Below are 22,092 nucleotides of genomic sequence, written 5' to 3' on the forward strand. Positions count from 1 at the left end.
AAAATCTAAACATTTGAGATGTTCTCCTGGGACCTATAAGAGCACCTGAAAAACATGCCCAGACTCACAGAAAAATAAAGAACAGATTTCATAGAGACCAGCTTTTTCTATGTGGACAAACAGCTTTCTGCTTCAGCAAATACCGTGTCTCTTAGGAAACAGTTTCGACTTTATTGCTTCTTGAAATGCCACGTAAAGCATCGAACTCCACAATCTGCACATCAGGCAAACTTGCACGTTTAGGCTTAAATATATTTACAGGATAAGAAAAGGGACATGCAGAGGAATAGATAGAATTTCTAGAAGTCATCGTTTATGTTAGAAATTTCTCTATACAAACATCGTAACTTTAAAAATAATAATAATAATGATAGCAAACAGCAAGACTGTAGAAAATCCAGCTTTCCATTTAGCAATTTATTACTGGGAAACATGAGTGATGGCAGACGCAGGCCTTTTTAGAATAGATTCAACAGAAAATGACAGGGGCTCGTTGGCCGCGAGTTTTGTTCCAACTTGTTTGGCTACAAGAAGGTCCTTAGCGCATCTGTCTACTGTAAATGTGTACTTTGCGTTCTCGCTAACTAAACACTCGCTGTGCTTCTTTGGGGTCTCATCAAGGGCCTCTTTGACAAATGGGGTTTTCGTTGACCCGGGCCCTGATTTGTCATGGAGCGTCTGTTGCAAGAAGGAGTGGAATGGATTATGTTTAGGTGGCACAAGGTGCCTGCTGTTTTCTTTGCTGATCTTGGTTAAGACATGCCCTTGAGTCACCAGCGAGTCCGAGTCAACCACGGGAGAGAAATTCCGTCGGGGTGGGGAGAAGGCAGACCTCTCCGGGATGGCCTGGTGACTCTGAAGGCCACTCCGGCCGCTCTGCAACTCGGGCATGGGCGGCAGCAGCAGGGAACCTTCCAGTTTGGGCGGCAGAATATCATGTTCTACACCATGTTCGTCTTGCACACGGGTCCCCTTGAAGTCCCAGGCGAGCCCGGGTTTCAGGGCTTGGACCGAAGCGGTGGCATTTAGCAGGCACTGCTGGTATAGGAGGGTGTCGCTAATGGGGCCACACTTGGGCCAAACTAAAAACCTCGAAGACAGGGGATACTGCCTGTATGTGGTAGTAGCCACACTTACGTTAGAAGAAATAAGTTCCATATTGCCAGAGCCTGAATACTGCATGGTTAGATCGAGGCAGGTGGGTAGAAAGCTGCAAAAGTCTTTGCCCGCTGAGTCCACTGGGGCGGGGCTGTAGGCACCCTTGTGGGAGCTGTACTCCGGCCCAGGCATCACGCGGTGGGGCAGGAACAAGGCAGCGGCATGGGACGTTTCCAATAGCTCTCTCTCTTTATATTCCCTCTCCAGCATGATGCTCTCCAACTCCTTATCGGCAAAGGCCCTTCTCTTCCTCATCCTGTCACTAACAGGGGGAGGCAGCGGTAAGCTTGCTCCCAGGTAAGTCTCCGTGGCAATGGGACGGTAACCTAAAAATGAGCAAACACGGGGGAAAAAGACATCAGCGTCTGGGGCAGAATGACCTGGAACGGCAGAAGGTACCAGAAACTCCTATCTGATTAACATTTACATACAGAAAACAAAAGCGTAGGCCCAAATCAGAAACATATTCCTTCGGGAAGCTGAGTATCCGCGGTCGAACTTTGTGAGTGTCACTTTTGTTGCTACTGGTTTGTTTCACAGCGTGCTTTGGTCGGGGGGTATTTTATTAACTGGCATTTTCATATTTTAATATTTTAATATTTTAACATTCGTTCTCAGGTCCCCCGTATACATTCAGGCTTGTTTATCTTAGGCCAATCAAAATGTTTTATTTTCCAAGTCATCTTTCTTATTATTAAAAAAAAAAAGATATCTATACCTAGAACTGATGTCACTTTTATTTCCTAAAGACGGTTCATTATTATAGTTGTAGAATAATCCAAGGAGAACTAGGGGGAAAAAAGAGAAAGAGAGTTAAAGAAGATTAGCAAGGAGAAAAAGGGGGGAAAAAAAGGATGAAGGAAACAGGGAAGTACAGAAAACGACAAAAAGTTGTGAAGGCATCAACCACACTCTACAGAGCACAGTTCAAGCAGGCCCCTCCCCGACCACTGCTACAAACACACCAGAGAGGCCATACTGCCCGCTGCACCAAAAACCATCACTCTAACCCATTTTTTTTTCCAAGCTCTAACCAGGTGGGCCAAATGCCAACACGGCTGACTGGCGATCGCTACAGCACAGTTAAGTCTTTTGCACTTTCCATGAGTCGGAAGAAAACCAAATGCAAAGACTGCCAATGTTAACAACAATTAAAAAAAAAAAAAGTAATAAAAAAATTAAAAAAAAAAAAAGACTGGTGTAACCTAAAAAAAGAATTCCTGGCAGTATAAAATACTTGGAGTATTTTATCTCATCATACGCCAGCACCCATCAACTATGCGAAATGTTTCAAGGACTCACTGCTATACTTGCGTTTCTAGAGTGACAAACGCATCCTACTCATCGGCCGATAAAATAAGATTTGGAAATTAACGTTTCTGTTTCTGTGATAAAAGTTTTGGCCAGGAAGTTATCTACTTGCTTTTAAATTTCATTTGGTCCTTGCCCTTCCCAAATTGATTTTTTTTGTTTTGTTTTGTTTTGTTTTGGTACAATCTCCATTTATGGTTATAAGTGTGTTTATCGGTTTGTAGCCAACTTAATTTTTAATTCAGGAAAAACAACCGTAGAATCAGAAGTGGACAGTACAGGGGAGACCCAAATACACTTTAAAACTTATCCAGAATCAAACAAGTTAAAAATCTAACTTTTCTTTTAAAATGTACTTTTTTGGCTGACCTTCGGGAACTAACAGTGATGACAGCAAATAGAAAGGGTATTGAAATGCAAAGAAAATAGCAAAAGGTCATCAGTACATTATCAGGCAAAGTCAAGAAACAGATTACAGGAAGACAGACGTCACACCATTCATCTTTAACCTCCCCGTGCATTTAAAAGCATTTTGGGTTGCTACAGGCATGACACGTCAAAAAAAAAAAAAACAGCAAAATGAAGAGTATAAAAACAGCAATAATCTAGATGATGCACTAAGGAAAAACAGCACCGTGAGCAAGAGGAGGGCTCTGAGGTTGAACACCCCAGAAGGGCTCTTAATCGGCCAACAGCAGCTGTTGGACCGCTGGCTTAGCTCTTGCCAACGGCTAAGCAAAGCGTGAGTGGTTTTGCCGAGAGAGGGTTGTTGTCGGGGACAGCTGCTCTGGGCTGCCGTGGCTGTCTATTGGGTACGGGGACAAATTTCACATCACTTCAAGTTCACTCAGACCACAAAAAGATGAAGATTCAAACTCATAGTGACAAAAAGAAAAGAAAAAAACTTAGCAGGCGTGTGAGCCTCATTTTCCTTGCTCTTGACCTCCAATGATGAGAAAAACATTAATTTAAAAAAAAATGTGGCAGTCTCAAAAGAGTTAACACGAGAACAGGCATTTAAAAAAATGATCAATTTTGCGTCGCTTTACCTTCCAAAATGCTTTTAGCCAGCAGGCTGGGTGTCCTGACTTGCCTCTGGTACACCGCTTTGCGCTCGAAGGTATTCTGTTTCCCAGAAAGCCCCTTTTTGTCCTAGAAATGTGAGGAAACATAATCAATAATGCCTTGAAGGAAAAGGAGAGAGGAGGCGCCCGCAGGTCATCCGAAATCTCTTCCCGCTTTGAATGCACTCGTTTCGCTCATCCCTTGTGAAAGCTACATGCGAATAAACGTCTCCCTTCCTGTCGGGTGGGCGAGCTGTTGGGGACCCCCTGAATCTGCCTGGCTTTTCTTGGAGGAGTCAGCCAGACTCGCCCAGAGGGTCTCTGGGCAGGAGCGAGCGGACATCCAGAAAACTGAGGCGCACGGCAAACGTGCGCGGATGCGGATGCGGTTCTGGGCGGGTTCCTGGTCGCAGCCCGTCCGCCTACTTAGGGGAAGATTACCAGCTTCCGGGCTGCAAACTGCAGATTATTCGCTATACGCGTCTGGGGCACACCGAGGAAGCCAGAATGGTTCATGGTCTCCAGGAACGCAGGACAAGGGGACTCCGGCTGTCACTACTAGGCTGAGCGGATTCCAACCCGGTATTCACCAGAACGCGCTCCTGGAATACTAGGGGGAAACTAAAGGTGGGACCGCCCGTGCCTAACGCCCCGGAGTCCGCGAGGAGGCCCTGACAAGCCTCAAGGCGGCTTTCTATGTGCAGGGACGTTGGTGAAGGACAAATTTGGACCTTTCAGAAGCCCCCTCCTCGCGAAAGTCCTCGCAGCTGGAGCCCCGAGGGAGGAAGGACAGCCGAGGACCCTTCTCCACCTCCGGGGCATCCGCACTTGCCACAGCTTCGGGAGCGCAGCCTCGGCCTGGGCGCTGGCACCTGCGCGCACGCACCGTCTCCTCCCCGAAAATGACCCCAGCTCGAGTCATCTTCCTCGCGTGCTCAGCGCCGGGGCCAGCCCCGTCCTCCTCCAAACCCCAGACATCACAAAAATCAAGCTCAGGATTTGGAAAGCAGAAAGAAGCCACTTGCCCCATCGCACTTTGGCGCACGCACTCTTTTTAAACAGAAAACCTTTTCTGCTGAATTCTCCTAGCTCCACCCGTGGCTCTCTCCTCTACCCGACCGTGGAAGCCGGGGTGACTGGAGAAGGGCCCAGAGTACCTTTCCGTGCCATCGCCAGGCCCTGCGCCCGCTCCCTGACCACCCCGGGGTTTAGCCGGTTGGTTACGCACCTCGGTGGCCTGTTGTCTCCGGAGCGCCACCTGGGCGGCCATGACGCGCTGGCGCTCCACCACCAGCAGACAGTTGGCGCACTGGCAGTCGCGCCAGCGGCAGAAGCGCTTGTGGCCCTTGAGGCACGACACCACGCCGTGGTTGCGGCAGCGCGCGCACTTGGGGGTGCGGCTCAGCTTGCGGGGTTCGCCGCCGCCCACGCTCGCCGCGCGCTCCGAGATCCCCGCTGCGGTTGGCAAGACCTGGGACGCGGGCGCAGGCCCGGTCAGCTGGCTTCCCTGCGGCTCCCGTCTGCCCGGGACCCTCGGGGACGTGGCCGCCTCCTCGCTGTCACCCTCTTCCTCCACCTCTTCTTCCTCCGCCTCTTCTTCTCCCTCGTCATCGTCGCAGTCGCGGTCTGCCGGCGGCGGGCTAGGTCCGGGAGGCTCCAGCTCCAGGCCCTCCACATCGATCTCCCAGTCCCCGGCAGCCAGGCCTGCCTGCTGGTCAGCCATCGTACGCGATTGCCTGGCTCCGGCTGGCCGGTCAGTGGCCCGCAGTCTGAAGAGGACACCTGTCTGAGACCGTTGCTGAGCTTTGGACTCAGAGCTGCTGCTCTGCCTGCTCCCTCGAGTTACCCTTTATACTCGCCATGTCCCCTTAGGTGCAGGCCACACGTGCCTCACTTGTAAATCAAAATCCCCAGGGACCCAACTCCAAGATGGATTTTTTTAACGCAGCCCTCTAAGGGCTTGCCCAGGCTTTCCGGACGACTGCCTGGTTAACTCACCCATCACACACCAGCTCCCCTAAACTCATTGAAAACCACAGCTGTCACTGGCGTTGGGGGGTGGGGACGGGGACACTGGCCCTGATGCTGCAGAGGCCAGGGCAGCCTCAACCGTACTTGCACGCACAGAGCTGCGCAGCCCCGGGCGGGATCTGAGGCTGACAGCTTTATAAAGAGCATCGAAGCAAAAAAAAAAAAAAAAAAAAAAAAATCAGTAAGCAAAAGAGATTTCTGCCTTTTACCCTCCCGGAAACACCCCCCTCTCTGCCACCCACCCGCCTTGGGCAGCAGCAGAACTCACCGAAGACTTCGCAGCCCGGCCCGAAGCTGCAGCGTCAATGGATACCCAGCTCTGGGTTCTGGCTCTGGTGTTGCTGGCTTTGCAGGCCAACAGGAAAACCGGGGTGGCCACTCCCGTCACGAAATCCAGGCAGAGCGGCTGGAGAGCCGGAGTCCCACCCCCTGCACTGGGGACGCTAGGGGAGTTCGGCGAGTTAGCCTCTTAGCGACCTTAACCCCCCCACACACACACGCCAAGCTCTTCAGAGTTTTTTGTTTTTTCTTTTTCTGGTCCTCTGCGGCCTCGAGCGGCTTCACTTCTCCTAGGACGCTTTCTGCTTCCTCCGCCCCGAGCTGCGCGAGAAAAGGTGAGGGGCTTTAGCTCCGAGTTCCCGGGGTGCACGGGTGCCCGGGCGGGCGCCAGCAGCCGCGCGCAGCGGAGCGCCCCTGGCCGCAGTCTCCAACCTCCGGGTCCCTGGCTGGTATTATCCTCCCTGGTCCCCCGAGCTCCGCGCCCCCTGATTGGACACTTATCAGGCGGTGTGCGCTCCGATTGGCCGACGTGCGCCGACCCGGCGGCCTCCGCCTCCCTACGGAGGATGCGCGCTCCTCCCCGCTCCCGGCCTTCGCTGCAACCGGGTTGCTTTCTTAGGACGCCAAACCTCAAGTGTGAGGTGTCTCCTGTCGAGCTGCGGGGCTGGGAAGGAGTTCGGGGAGGGATTAGGGAACAAGCGGAGACACCGCCGGTGCTGTGTACTCAAGAAGGTCATTAAAGGTGACGGAGGTATGGGGAGGCTAGCGTGCGTCTAGTGTTACCTAGCCTTGGCTGCGTTTCTGCTACCCACCGGGAAACGTAGACCTGAGAGCGCATCGGAAGCCTCTCTCCTGGGCGCGCAGCAGCAACTCCCCTTTTAAGTAAGCCAGCCATTGCTTGGCATTCCGACACTGGCGTGACCATTGGCACCTGCAGAGGCGTAGGCGACCGGCTGTGTTCGTCCTTGAAGTGCAAAATGGTGCCTCCTCAACTTTCACTGAGTTGGTGAGGACCTTGGCCGAGTCAACCACAGCCCATTATTACTATTTATTATTATTATTATGCTATGTCGATCCATGACTGTTTCAGTTAACTTGGGGAAGAACGGTGAACGAATGCCAATCAGAAACTTGGGTACACTACTAAGAATACAGATAACAGGAAAAAAAAAAACTTTTTTTTAAGCATGCACGAATATATAAAGAAAATGACTTGCTACCTTCTCCCTCCCCAGCCAAAAAAAAAAATTCTTCTAGGAAGTATTGGAAACAAAGTTACGTTTCCAACTCCGGGAAAGAAGCAATTTTTTTTTTCTCCTTCGATGCTGCCTTCTGCCTGGGAGTAAAGTCTCTCACTGGCTGGTCGAGTTGCACTTCACAAAAAACCAAGGCCTCTGGGACAGTCGGTTGAAGAGACACTAGGAAACGGAATCTCGCGGCGCTCCGGCCACGTAGTGACCCCACACTACGTTTAGCTGCGAGCCACTACCGAGATTCTAACGTTCCTTCGCCGGCTGGAAGCCAACCAGGCAAGGACAGTTAAAGGATGACCCGGAGCCGCAGGAAGCGCCCTTAGCCCGCGCCTGCACGTTCTTCCCAACAGGGAAGCCCAGGCGCTGGGTTCCCAGGGTGAGGGCCTCTCCCCTACGGGCGGCTTGCAGAGCCCTCCAAAGAAACCACGAGAAACCCGTCCCGCAGGCGCAGGCGTCTCTGGAAGGCGACCCTGGGACGCGGGGTCTCACAGACCACCCTCCGTCGGCGTCTCCCCCTTTAGCGTCCCGCGTGGCGTCTCCTCTTTTGCAGAGTCTCAGCTATTGCTCCGTGCGTGGTACTCACCCCCCCCCCTCCCCACGGTGGAGCTTTTGATTTCTTGATCTAAGCAAAAGCAGTGTCCGTTCTTCAGCTCCGAAACCAGGTAGAGGGCAGCCCTGGGAAGCTCAGGACTGGGGCGGAGAGCGACCACCTGGCCCGCACCTTGGCATTTGGCATCTGCTCGCAGTGGACTGACTCCCAGCGGGTCTTCGGAATCGTCGCGCACTCGAACTCACGGGCGTCGTTGGAACAGGACTCGTCACTTTTTTTTTTTTAATCAGTCTTTCTGGTGTTTTCTGTTTAATTTTTTTTTTTTTTTTTAATTTTTCCCCCCTTAGCGTCTTGCCTCTGCTAGGGACATGTCTGCCTTGGTCCACAGGCGCTCCGGTCCCTCCTCCCCCACCCGCCCCGGCAGCGCAGTGTGTGCAAATTGTAAAATGCGCACCACCTCCAAGTCGCGTGTGTACAGACGCGCTTGGTAGGCTGTGATTTTGTTTGTCTTTTGTTTTTTATTTCTTGCTTTTACAAGCCAGGTGTGGAGGATAAGGAGATGGGGTCGTTAGCCCCTCGCCAGTGAGTTTAAATAAGAAGGGACAAAAATCAGAAGACCCTCAGTTGGTGAAGTGGAAGGAACTAAGAGAGGGGAAGGAGAGACAGAGGCAAGCAGGGGAGGGAAAGCCATCTCCTTGCTAAAGTGAAACTAAACTGCAAGCCAGGCGCCTGGAGCTAGTCTGAGCTTAAAACGCTGCTGGAGAAGAGGCAAACAAATGGAATTTGTGTACTGTTAAACCGGGCTGCCTGAAGCCAGGCCTGAGATGGAGCTGGGGGGGGTGGGGAGAGAAGGTGGGGGGAGAATCTGAGGTCCACTGGACCAGGCCAGGGGAGTGTTCTGGAAAGAAAGGGGCCGGACTTGAGCACTTTTTGCTGAACCCCAACAAACAGACAGAGGGTTTGCCCCAGTGCTTCCACTTAACACCAGGTGCGGGATTCCCAGCTCTCTATTCTCCCCACCCCCACCCCTAGCAACACCAGGCTCTACATGCCCCTTGGCAACCTGGAAACACCCAATCACTGCTCCCCCACCCCACCTCCAGCAACTACCACCCCTCCCATGCCTCTGGGGGACCACCAGGCCAGCAGTCTTTGGGAAGAGAAGGCGTGGGGTTATACACCCCTGTCCCCAGGCCCCCAGAATTGAATGCAATACTATGTAACCTTTCTCCTGGGAGATGGGGGTGATGATGCTCATCCGTCTTGGATAAGTTTGCGAAAGGAATTTCTGGCTGTACAAACCACATATTCAGAGCATAGAGAACCTGGGCTCTTTGGTTGTCCATTCTTTTCGGAAGCACCTTGGTGGTTCCATCTGAAAAATGGGACAAGCTCCGCGTTAAGAGTCTGCAGGCCTGAGGTCAAGACAGGTCAGTCAAAACCACGACCCCGCCCCCGGGGCACCTGCTATGGGGGTGGGGCCTGCAGCTTCAGAAGGACCCCTGCTTTCTTGTAAGGGTCCCTCTCTTAAAGAGGGTCCGTCCAGCAGAGTGACAGAGGAAACCCCAAATCCTTTTGCCTTGTAAACTAACAGCCAATTTCAAAATCCCTCTGGTCTGGTGTGGACACAGGGGGGGGGGGGGGGGGGGGGGGCGGGGACTGGAGAACCCCATGAGGATTGGGGAGCCAGTTGGGTTTGCGTTTCTTCCAGCTGATGGGTGTGGTTCCCCCACCACCACCACACATGTTCCCCCGTGCCTACACAGGCATACCAGCAGGAAGCCTCCCTTTAGCCACGTCAAGCCAGGGACCGCCCCTCCCCACCCCCCGCCGCCGCAGCAAAGTGGGCACCAGGGCCAATTTATTTTCTTGATAGGTGTGGTGCTTGCTCCCTCTCTCTCCTTTTAAACAGTAAATAAAGAGGGAAATAAGTATTTCCAGCTGGTTCTTGCTCACCCCGCATCTCTTCCCAGGGAGAATCCCACCTTGCTGGTGGGCTGCCGCGGGCATCTCCCACTGGCAAAGCTACAGGCTCCATCCCTCCCACACCATCTCTGCCACCTCTCTCCCTGCACACTTTTGAGCCCCATTGCTGGGGTGAAGCCTGCCCTGGGTCGTTCCCCCCAATGCACAGGCTCTGCATGTTGCTGTACAACTTGGCAGTGTGGGATCCGGCACTTCTCTCCTGGGGAAATACAGAGCAATAGCAGTAGTTCAGTGTGGCTTGTCCCAGCACCTGCTCTAAGCCCCGCCTCCAATTCCAGCATCTATGATGGCCCGCTCTGGGGAAGGCAGCAGGTAAAGGTCCAAGCCCTGGGCCCCTGCCACCCACGTGGGAGACCCAGCTGCTGCTTCTACCTTCTGTCCAGCCCAGCTCTGGCTGGTACGGACTTTGGGCGGTGTGAACCTGTTGATGAAAGACCCTTCTTTGCCACGCCTGTGTCCCTTTCACAGTTTTTCTTTTTTTTTTTTTTCTAAACAAAGCGTACAAATCAAGAGTATTGTTACTTGTGCCACGCCTCAAAACAAACCTCCAGGCACTCGTCCGTTCAGACGTAATTGCCGAGCTGCTAAGAGCTTGCAACATTCCATTTCCTATTGTTGCCGTTTTAACCAAGCCGTCTGGCCTACGGAACTGGGAGAACTTGAAAGCCCGATTTCCTCCTAGCCCCATCGGACTTTCCAGCGTTGGGGACCCGGAGCTTGGAGACGGCGGGGGTGCTGCGGAGGGTACAGAAAAGCCTTGCTCCCAGCCGCAGCATCCGTCACCTGCAGAGCGTGCGGGCGGGTGGCGCCTCCAGCGACGCGCTTTTACGCGCCGATGCCTCCACAAGATGACCTGCAGTCCACTTCCTCTCCGAACAGCCCCCCCCCCCCCGTGGCTTTGACCCAGGATGCAGAGAAATAAATAATCCCAGATGGGACTGCGAAGATACGATTTCCCAATGCACTTTGCGTAATCAAATATATGGCCTGTCACGGGGAGGGGGCGGTGGAAAGGGGGAGCTGGCGGAACATAACTGCTCACCTCCTGACTCACCACAGGCTGTAGATGCTGGCAAGCAGGTTTTAAATCCTAGGAGAAACTGTCCTAGGCCACGCAGCTGCCTTTCACAAAGAAAAAGGGAAACTGAGGCTCAAAGAAGCAAATAGGCCTTTGCAAGGGACACACTTGGGCTGCGGGGAACCCCAAGACGCCGCAGCAGCTTCCCTCCCCAACCCCCAAGTCCCAACCCGAATTCTTGCTGTGGTTCTGCGCCGGGTACACCTCCGAATAGCGAGATTCCCGCGGAGATGCAAAGAGTGTGGGGCCCCCCCGCCCCTCCCCTACCTCTTCGGTATTCCTAGAGGCCCCGCCTACCTGCTGACCCCAGCTTCCTGATCTCCCCCACTCCCGCGCCGGCCAGCACCCACCCTCGGTGCTGGGGAAACGTGGCTGGATTTTCTTGGGGTCCCCGGGCAGCCAGGAGATGAGGCAACCCTGCTCTTCAGTAGTGGTTGCGCACGGTTCTCCGGGGACCTGGTGGCCTCGCTCCAGTAACACATCCAGACGGCTGGGCACTTCCAGCCGCTAGGGGCCTCTCACCCTGAGAACTTACCACCCCCATGGGTGGCGGGCGGCCTTTAATTATTCCTGGAATGGAGACAGTTTTACCTTCAATCAGAACTCATACTCTCTGGATCCTGGTGCAATAGCCTAGTGGCTAAGAACCTCACCCTGCAAACACAAGTATTCCATATGGGTGCTGGTTCATATCCAGCTGCTGGTTCGTATCCAGGCTGCTCCACTTCCCATCCAGCTCCCTGCCTGTGGCCTAGGAAAGCGGCAGAGGACGGCCCAAAGCCTTGGATCCCAGCACCTGCGTGGGTGACCCAGAAAAGGCTCCTGGCCCCTGGGCTTCAGATCCGCTCAGAGAACAACAGAACAGAAAAATCTCATGCAAAGTGGCTCTGTTAGCTTCCTGAGCAGAGTGGGAAGTAGAGGGGGTGTTCTAGAAACATCCCCGGGCTGCAGGTGAACTCCAGTGGGGGAGAAGACACACAGAAGAGCTGCGTTGCCGTGTTTGTCATTATGGAATGGAATGGCAGGGAGTGTATAGAGGCTCAAAACTGTCCCAGAAAGGATGTTCTAGCGATTAAGCTGGGACCCTGTGTCTTGCAGCCATTTGGAGGGCTGTTTCTGCCACAACGTAAATAGCAAAGAAAGCCCTCGTTATCTTCTAGAACCCCTCTTGTGTGTTTGCACTGAAGTAACCCTTGACCTTGGGGGCAGTTTCCCGTCACCTTCCTTAAGCAGGAAGAAGTTGGAGCCAAACCTCATCCAAAGCAGGTATTTCTTAAATTTCCAGGTGGGAGGGGAGGATGGCCAGGACTTGCTTGGTTGGCTCCCCTCCACATCCCCACCAGCACCCCTCAAGAATTGTATAAGACAGGGTGAGAAGAACCAAGCCCAGCTGGTGCTGGCGTCCCCTTAGGACAAGGCTCCAACCATACGAACTTGAAGGGCATAAAAAGAAATTTGGAGGAAAAAAAAAAAAAGCGCTGGCCCCAGCCATCTGCACTTCCCATCTGGAGGGTGCGGCGGAGGGGCGCATCTACTTCACAATGACTTCAGGCGACCCCACAGTGCAGGTGCAAGCAACGCGCGACCTCAACCTCCACTGCACCCCCTCCCTGGTCCCAGCCTCCAAGACCCGCTGAACCCTCCACTCCTGCCCCTTATTTCGCAGAAAATTTATGGACGAGGTAAAACCAGGCTAGCAAAACTGCATCTGGGGCGCCGCAAGAATGCTTTGATCCTCCCCGCAAAGTCCAGGGGTCCCCAGACGCCACGGTGACTCCCTGCAACCGGTTGGTCAGTCTCCACAGCCAGACCCAACTTCCCCACATCCTGCGGCGGGGCGCGGCGGAAGCAGGCCACGCGAGGGCGCGCTGGGTCGCAGGTGCACAGACTTGTGGGGCTAAACCGTGGGGACCGGGTGGGCGGGGTGTTTGGTGGGCGAAGGCGAGATTAGGGGGGCTCTACTGTGCGCCCCGAGACTCGGACCTATGCTCCTGGAAACCTTGAAGTGTCTTCTGAAGAGAATGGGAATGGGGCCCTTCTTGCGTGACCTTGGTCTGGTTTTGCCAAGGCACCTGTCACGGTTGTTGGGGACCTCCCACCCCCCAACCGCCCCGCCGGGTGCTAGGTTACCGGACCCTTCACAACTTCCATCCTAGGCCTTAACCCAAGCAGGTATGGAGAGATGGTCCAGTTATAGACGCAAAAGAACCCAGGTTACACTACAAGGCCATCCTCTGTCAGCGCTAGTTGGCTGGAGCAGGTGCACGGAAAATGAACGCGGGTCCCCGCTGCTTCTGCTGTAAGACCATCTTATGTTCCTCAAACCTTCAGGTGCTTTCCTGGTAACAGCCACCGGCACTTCCTACCACCTGGGCAGCCTCTCCTGGCATTACTGCCCAGCCGGAGGGTGGAGGGGCGTTGGTGTTCCCCCATTCCCTCCTGCCCAGCACCAGCTGGGCACGGCTCCCAGTTGCAGAAGCAGTTCTGGGGAGCACGGCTCATTCCCCATCCATAGAAAGATTTTCAAAGTTCAAATCTTTGGAAGTGGCAGAGCACCCTAAGACAAATACTGGCGCTGCAGAGCTGACCGGAAGCTGGGTAGCCTGGGGTGGACTCTGAAAAGCACGGAAGACCCCCCCACGTTATTTCTGGGGACCCCAAGAATTTCTACACAATTTGCTTCACCTCAGACTTGCTTCCTCATTTGTAAAACTGGAAAACAAAGTCTGCAGTAGTTTCCTGTGGCCAAAATGAGGAAAGAAAAACTAAGGAGATTGAAATTCTTTGGGGGAAAAAAAAAATCAGAAAAGGCAGGCTGCCACAATGGCTCAGTCAGTTAGTCCTCCACGAGCAAGCTCCGAGACCCCGTCTGGGCACGGGTTCTGGTGGGCTGTCCCACTTCTGGTAGGATCTCCCACCCGTCTGTCATGCCACATTGCATCCCCCCCCCCTTTTCTGAATTTTTTTTCCTTAGTTGGAAAGGCATCCTTACAAAGAAGAGAAACAAGGAGATCTTTGCCCTTCTGGTTCACTTCCGAAATGGCCCCACTGGCTGGAGCTGGGCCAGTCCGAAGCCAGGGGCCAGGAGCTTCCTCTGCATCTCCCACCAGTGTGGGGTCTCCCGCATGGGCCATCTCTGCTGCTTTCCCAAGCCACAAGCAGGGAGCTGATGGCAAGTGGAGCAATCAGGACTCAAACTGGGCACCTATATGGGAGGCCAGCACCACAGGCCGAGGCTTAGCCTACTATGCCAGCCCGTATAAGTGACCTGGGTTTTTATTCATTTATTTTATTTTTTAAGATTTTATTTTATTTCAAAGTCAGATATATAGAAAGGAAGCAAGACAGAGAGGAAGATCCCCCCATCCGTTGATTCACTCCTGACCACAACGGCTGGAGCTCAGCTGACACGAAGCCAGGAGTCCAGAGCCTCCTCTGAGTCTCCCACACACGCACAGGATCCCAGGGCCCTGAGCTGTCCTCGACTGCATTCCCAGGCCACAAGCAGGGAGCTGGATGGAAAATAGGGCCACCAGGATTACAACCGGTGCCCTTATGGGATCGCGACATGCTCAAAGTGAGAACCTTAGCTGCTAGGCTACCGCACCGGACCCGAAGTGACCTGTTTTAAAGCGATGCCTTTCTCTCAAATGAAGTTGCCATGATAGTCTTTCATCTGCCAGCAGAAAATCCTTGTGCTCCCGCCTTCCTGGCCAATGAGGATACACACTGCCTAATATATCCATTAACCAGATTCAATAATTGTCACGGGTGGTTCTCCCCGCCCTTCCCAGCACACAAGAAATGTTCCGGTTGCCTTGCTTCTGTCCATTACAATTGACAGCCCTGTCGATCGAGCGGGTACATTGAAGTAGAGCAATTGAATGGAATTTCTGGGACCCCAGACCTGATGCTTAGAATTCACAGCCTTGCCATAGACCGCGTGCAGAAGCTACGCATGAACTGACCCCTCCCCGCCTGCCACCGACTTTTCCCCTGGGACACAGGTGGCGGAAGTGAAGGGTGACTCAAGCAGTCTACAGAGTGAATTCCGCACAGCTTGGTTTTGTTAATCAGGTGGGGACACTTCCTCTGAAACATACAGAAGCTATCCTCTCCGAAGGTTCAGGGCTGTCCCGCTGTAAGGACTTAGAGTTGGCTCTGCTGGTCGAGTTCATGGGAGCCTGGCTTTAGGACCATGAACCTGTTAGACTCCTCCCCACCAGGGGGTTTTACTCTTTAGCCCTCTGAGGAAAACACCTGTAGAGCCCAACCTAAGACCTGACCAGCAGCATCCCATCAACAGCCATCATCCCAGCATCTCGCACAACAGGAGTTTCTGTTCCATGCTGGGATATTTTTTTTTCCCAGTTTTTCCTCATTCCAGTTTGCACAATTTGCACGCAGACCTCTGTGCACTTAACTTTCATCCACTTAAGAGTTACAAAGTCAGCAGACTTGGCTTATCTTTTCCAAAGGTCTCAGCGTAGAGTGCAATACACGAAAGCACACAACCACAATCTCCAGTTAGGGCTTTCCCTGTTGTATTCCCAGAGGCACTGTGTTATTTGGCACGCGTAGCTACAACGCAAGAAATATTGATGGCTCCCTGACATGTGCTGTTGAGAGTTGCTTGGCCAAAAGCAAACCTTTTTTTTATTTTTTTCTGCATTCTCTCTCTTTTTTTTTTTTTAAAGATTTATTCATTTATTGGAAAGTCAGATATACAGAGAGGAGGAGAGACAGAGAGGAAGATCTTCCGTCCGATGATTCACTCCCCAAGTGAGCGCAATGGCTAGTGCTGTGCCGATCCGAAGCCAGGATTCAGGAGCCTCTTCTGGGTCTCCCAGGTGGGTGCAGGGTCCCAAGGTTTTGGGCCGTCCTCGACTGCTTTCCCGGGCCACAGGCAGGGAGCTGGATGGGAAGTGGGGCTGCCGGGATTAGAACCGGCGCCCATATGGGATCCTGGGCGTGTTCAAGGCGAGGACCTTAGCCGCTAGGTCACGGCAGCCAGGCCCTCTGCATTCTCTTTTGCAAATGTGTCACTGGGGTTGTTGTGCTCCAACGGGTTTGCACTCTGGCAGCTTTATTCCAACGTCAACCAGAGGCCGAGTTTCATTATCGTTTTGTAAACATTTTTATTTGTCCCTGGGGATGGTTGATTAAAACAGTTTTTTTAAAGTCTTTCTGTTCCTCACTGGAGATAAACTAGCTAGAGAGTCAGCGAACTTTCTCACTTCACACGCGTTCTCATTTTCCTTTCCGGTGGCAGGATCGCGGTTCCTGAATTTTCCAAAGTTGTTCCAAGTCAAGACACAAAAAGAAACACTGTCAGTAGAACTGAATGTCTCGGTGACACTGTCTTCTGCAACGGAGAAGCGACCTCCACCTGTCCCTTCAAAGCTCCCGTTTTCACTCCTTTCCAAAATTATTATCCTTCCGGGGTGAACATTTTTTCATGTGTAAATTCAGCTGAACCAATGCCCCCCCCTTTTTTAGAGGAAGTTTGAGAAAATTATTTATGAATTTTTTTGAGGGATTTAATGCAGACACTATAGTATCAAGGCAATTTGCATATGTTGATAAATAAGGGGTGTGGTTAGCCTGGAATAACGAAGCTGTCCAAATCCTATGTAAAAGCAGCAGTGAGCTGCAAATCATTTGAGATGACAGGTCCCATAGCAACATTAGGTATGCGGGATGAATGATAAACTATTGTAATTTTGTCATCACAGCTATAGGAAACGCGTTTGCTGTTGTTTGTAAACAGGAAATAGGAAAATAAAAGAGATAATAAGAGAAATAATAATATTAAGAGCCCAAACATTTTAGAATATTCACTTTAAATATTACATAGTGCGTATGCAGCATTTTCTGGAAAGATGTTGGTTCCTAAGGGTGGAACTTCATCTGCAAGTTTTGCTTCCCTTTATGTCACAATGGGATTCAGCCCACATTTGCTTTTGCCAGTAAGTAAGCAAGGCAGTAAAGTTTCATTAGCCAAGTTCATCATAATTAATAGAAACCAGAAATTGCAGTTTCAAAGCCAGAATTTGAACGGATTCAATCATTGTAACGGTTTGTTCCATGCACCGGAGTCCTTGGACTGGGATTTTTGTTATTGTGCTATTTACAACTGTCTCTGGGGGACTCAGGTCCCGCCCGACCTTGGCTTGGAGTCTCCCCCAACCCAGAAAGGCTTAGCCCCAACCCAAGTCAGTCCTCCACTGCGGCAAGGGACACGTTGATGCCTTGGGCAGCTACTTACAGAAAATGGGGAACAAATCCTTGTGTACTTTTTTCACTCTGCTGTGTGTTGTTCCCACTTCAGTCTAATAACCAAGAAAAACATCCAAGGCATTTATTTGGTGCAGAATGAGGTTGTTTCTGAACTTTTTGTTGTTGTTCTGATTTCACTGTCTGTGAGCCTATGAGCATGTTAAGGCCTCTGTTAGGCTGTGGAGTGGTTTCCAAGCAAAGCATCCGCTGAGCACCGTGGTGGGACGGCTGGGGCGGTTTGGATGGCAGAGTCCTTGCCTCTGTGAACTTGGGGCTGGGGCAACAGGTGGCATGAAGCCTCCTACTGGAATTAATGTTGACAGAGCATGATAGAAATCGTAAAAAATATTGCAATTAGTGTTCCCCATGCTCAGTTGGTTTTTTTAAAAGATTTATTATTATTTTTTTTTATTGCAAAGTCAGTTATACAGAGAGGAGTGAAATATCTTCTGTCCGATGATTCACTCCCCAAGTGACTGCAACCATTGGAACTGAGCCGATCTGAAGCCAGGAGCCAGGAGCTCTTCCGGGTCTCCCACATGGGTGCAGGGTCCTAAGGCTTTGGGCTGTCCTTGACTGCTTTCCCAGGCCACAAGCAGGGAGCTGAATAAGAAGCAGGGCTGCCAAGATTAGAACCGGTGTCCCAAAGGGATCCCGGTGCATGCAAGGCGAGTACTTTAGCCGCTAGGCCACGGCACCGGGACCCCCCCATGCTCGGTTTTAAAGAAGTTTATAAAACTCTCTGGTTCCAAATTTATATCCCTCTTCAGACCAATTGTAAACCAAGAGATTGAGAGCTTCTTTCATCATTATTATTTTAAATGTTGATTTATTTTTATTGCAAAGACCATTTTTTGTTTATTTGTTTGCTCATCTGTTTTACAGATGGAAAGATCTTCCATCTGATAGTTCATTCCCCACTGTCCGCCACAGCCAGAGCTAAACCAATCTGAAGCCAGGAACCAGGAGCATCTGCCAGGTCCCCCCCCATGTATCAGGTCAGAGCAAAGTATCTTCCTTTGTCTAATTGAAAAAAAAAAAGTATCAAATCACAGGAAACCTAACCATTTATAGGCAGCAAGTGAAAGTCCAGCTGTTGTCAGTTATGGAAGCATTGAGGAGCAGCTGGAAGTCCAATCTTTTTTTTTTTTTAAGATTTATTTTTATTTATTTATTTTTTTATTGGAAAGGCAGATATACAGAGAGGAGAGACAGAGAGGAAGATCTTCTGTCTGATGATTCACTCCCCAAGTGAGTGCAACGGCCGATGCTATGCCAATCCGAAGCCAGGAGCCTCTTCCGGGTCTCCCACGTGGGTGCAGGTTCCCAAAGGTTTGGGCCGTCCTCGACTGCTTTCCCAGGCCACAGGCAGGGAGCTGGAAGGGAAGCGGGGCTGCCGGGATAGAACCGGCGCCCATATGGGATCTTGGGCGTGCAAGGCGAGGACCTTAACCACTTGCGCCACCGCGCCGGGCCCTGGAAGTCCAATCTTAACCGCACCCATTATTTGCTAGTTGACTTAATAGTGGGAACATGTGAGAGGAAGACTGGGTGATCCTGTGGCTTCGAACGCGTGGCGTGGCCGTGAGAGTGTAGTTGAGCCGACTCCTTCGGCTGGATCAGGTCTGCCAGCAGTTGACGGGTGACCTGTTCTCAAGGCACTGGGCATGTTATTCTTGGTCTAATGGGTTGTTTAGTTACCGGCTGACTACTGTCTGCTCAGGGGCTTTGAGCTTCCCCGGGATGGCTTTTGAATCTGGCACTGTGTGACATGATTTGCTTTTGTTTTTTGTTTTTTTCTTTGATCCCCAGGCTTGTTTCCAACTGACTTTCATGTTCTTCTGATTGTACCTAATGTGGGACAAATAAATAAATCCCTTAGGCTGAGGATATGTGGAAAAGAAACCATCCGCTATTAACATCCTGATCTTTAGGTAGACAAGACAAACCATTTTGAGATCATATAATATCATGGGTAATATACAACTATTATATCTAATTTCCCGTAACTCATCGGCATGTTATTTTTCAAATATTGCAATATATGACAATATATTTGACAATATATGCAATATATTTAGAACCATGTGGTTTTTTTTTTCTGCAATCACATGTTGGACACACTTGAACATTCAAGGATTTATGCAAAGATCGTAGCAAACATCTCCCATGCAAAGCTGACCTCATGCAAACATGTGCTCACACCACAGAAGGCCAGATACACAGAACTGAGAGCTGAGAACGACATTAGAGGTCAGGGACTCCACTGGCTCCCCCCCACACCCCCAGCTCAGGAATCCTCTAGAAGGCCCCAGTGGTGTGAAACTAACCTGTGAGCTGCCTGGGGTGAGACGAGAATGGGCTGCCCTGGGACCTCACTGCTTCCCTGCCTCCTAAAACCTAATTTAGCAAAGTGAGCAAATACTCTGTTGTGCATGATTTATTTGCTGAACCTTTCTTTTTATTTTTTTAAGATGTATTTATTTTTATCAGAAGAGCAGATTAATAGAAAGAAGGAGAGACAGAGAGAAAAATCACTCCCCACACATGGCCACAATGGCTGCAGCTGAGCTGATCTGAAACCAGGAACCAGGAACTTCTCTCAGGTCCTCCCTCCACCAAGGCTCAGGGTCCCAAGGGGCTGGACCATCCCCAGGCAATAAGCAGGGAACTGGATGAGACATGGAACAGCTGGAACACGAACTAGCGTCCATGTGGGATGCCGGTGCTTGGAGGTGGAGGATTAGCCAGTTGAGCCAACGAGCCAGCCCCGGAATCTTCCACCTTAAGGTGTCATATTGGCATGCACCAATTTCCAGACTTTAGAGTATTTTTTGATCTAGAGTTTTCAGAATAGAGATCCTAACTCTGCATTTCAAAGTGTGAACCGTTACTAGGATATATTGCTCCATTGTGAATGTGCTTTGAACTTGTCCTTCTTTTTTAAAAATAAGTATAAATTCATAACTATTTCCATGAATAAGAGGAATCGCAACATTAGATACCCAGGATGAAGGTTGTCATGTTAGCTCAGTACCTTCTGTATCCTAATTTGATTCCAAGTCTCTCAGAAATTCTTGATTATTTCAAAGAAGTTGCTACGAGAGATCATTTTTCAAATGTTTTCATCGAGGGAAAAAAACTCTTTGTAGGAGAGGATTTCAGAGAGTGTGAGAAAAACAGAATTGAGACATGTTATGGCACACACAACACAAACCTTGAAGTCCATGGCGAGGGATGTTTAGAACATTCGCCAAGGAGCCAGCAGTGGAGGCAGACCAGGTTAGAGCTCCGTCTGCAGCACTGGCATCTGTTATGGGCACGAGTTCACACCCAGCTCTCTACTCCTAATTCAACTCCCTGCTAATGTCCTTGGAAAGCAGAAGAGAACGGCCCAAATGCTTGAGTCCCCGCACCCACGTGGTAGACCCTAAAGAAACTCCTGATTCTTGGTTATGGTCCAGCCCATCTCTGGCCACTTCAGCCATTTGGGGAAATGAATTAGTAGCTGACAGATCTCTCTCTTACTTCTCTCTCTGTGTCTCTCCTCTGTGAACTCTGCCTTTCAAATGCAGATAATTTTTTAAATTACGAAAAATGCCTATTGTGAAAAAACTACACATGGATTTCAAAACTTCTGGAGCAAAATAAACTTATGATGCCGCTGTCCACAAAAATTTTCAGCACCCTCATATTGGGAAAAGCACAGATACAAAGGGTCCTGTCTGAAGTACGTTGACTCACACAGCACGCATCCTAATTAAGCAATAGAAGCAGGTGCATCTATCTGGCTGACCTTGGGGCCAGAAGGTCAGGGTTTCCCACCACCTACACTTCAGCCACTTCTTGGCACGTCACATGGCCTTGCAAAGCTCCTGTGAGAGCGTTGAACCAGGCAGGGCCTGGAATCCCAATGCAACCAGTAGCCCCGAGATGTCAGAGAAATAGCCCTGACTCTCACTCAGGCATAGCTGGGGGCTCAGGCTTTCAGGCCAACCCCGGCTGGCTGCTGTGTGAACTGGGGCATCATCCTCCAGGGTACAGACAAGGGCACCGTGGCACCACCATAAACCACACACAACAATGCCTTCTATTGGGTGGGGAAGATGGAGCCCGGCCCAAAGGGGCCGACGCGCTCCTGAGGTCAATAGCGAGATTGTTATGAGAGCGAAACCCGAGCCGGGTAATGTGTGTAAGAGCTGTGTCTTTATTGTATCCCTGCTATGTTAATTAGCATTAGGCGCATGATGGATTGGCAACACGTGTGCGCTCTGAGTCTTAAACCAGCCCTGAGAGTTTAGCACTCCATTAGTTACACATCACAGAAACCCACGAGATGTTTATTCAGAAAGAGGATCACTTACAGGGGGTGTGCTGGGAGAAACACAGCTCATTCACTCCCGATACCGTCTGAGCAAAGGGATGCCCCATCCTCCGCCAGGGGTATAACCTGTCATCCAAGACGGAGGTGGAATTAGAGGCTGGCGGGAGGAAAAGCCCGGCCCCAGCCTGGGAACCCTGAAATCCCAAATCCTCAGTTGTTCCTAAATGAATCCCTCTGAGACACAAACTCAGGGCAGGCCATGGGTTGACATTTCAATTCATTGCCTCAGTTTTACAAGCCGGGAGCTCTCAGCTCCCCACACACACACACACAGCTTCAGAGAAGGGAGCTCCAGCTCCACCGGGCTTCTCACCAGCTTCCCAGCACCTGCTGCCCCCTTGGGCCTGGCTCAGCCCAGAGGACCACAAGGAGCCTTTGTAACCCCCCACCCTTGGGCTCCTCATCCTAACTGCCCTAGTCCATTGTTAACACTTAAAAGCCATTTAAAATGACTGCACTTGTTATTCCTCCAGAGGGCTAGAGCGGAAGATAAACTCTGAGCCCCCTTCTGACTTCAGGCATCTGGAATGTTCGTGCTGTCAAACAAGACTTTTGTAGAAAAGAGAAAACATAAGGGTAGTTAAGATACTAATGAGTCCAATGAATGGGGCTGGCCATGGGTTGACATGCACTTTTACCAACTTTCAGTATGCCAAGGGACTTTAAATGCAATTGCACGGCAAGCTTATTTCGTGTAAAGAAAAAATAATAATCTGAAA

General features: G+C 51.0%; 1 protein-coding gene across 1 annotated transcript; it reads right to left on the minus strand.

Moving 5' to 3' along the window:
• Positions 1 to 420: 420 nt before the first annotated feature.
• On the minus strand, positions 421 to 5,256 carry DMRT2 (doublesex and mab-3 related transcription factor 2). Its single transcript, XM_040988745.1, has 3 exons — positions 4,762 to 5,256; positions 3,519 to 3,621; positions 421 to 1,484 (listed from the first exon to the last, which is right to left on the minus strand). The coding sequence occupies exons 1-3, from the start codon at positions 5,254 to 5,256 to the stop codon at positions 421 to 423; spliced, it is 1,662 nt and encodes a 553-aa protein (XP_040844679.1).
• Between the last annotated feature and the right edge of the window lie 16,836 nt (positions 5,257 to 22,092).

This window comes from Ochotona curzoniae, unplaced genomic scaffold, assembly GCF_017591425.1.
Source record: "Ochotona curzoniae isolate NIBS_2020 unplaced genomic scaffold, NIBS_Ocur_1.0 contig_50, whole genome shotgun sequence".
NCBI classification, from domain to species: Eukaryota; Metazoa; Chordata; class Mammalia; order Lagomorpha; family Ochotonidae; genus Ochotona; species Ochotona curzoniae.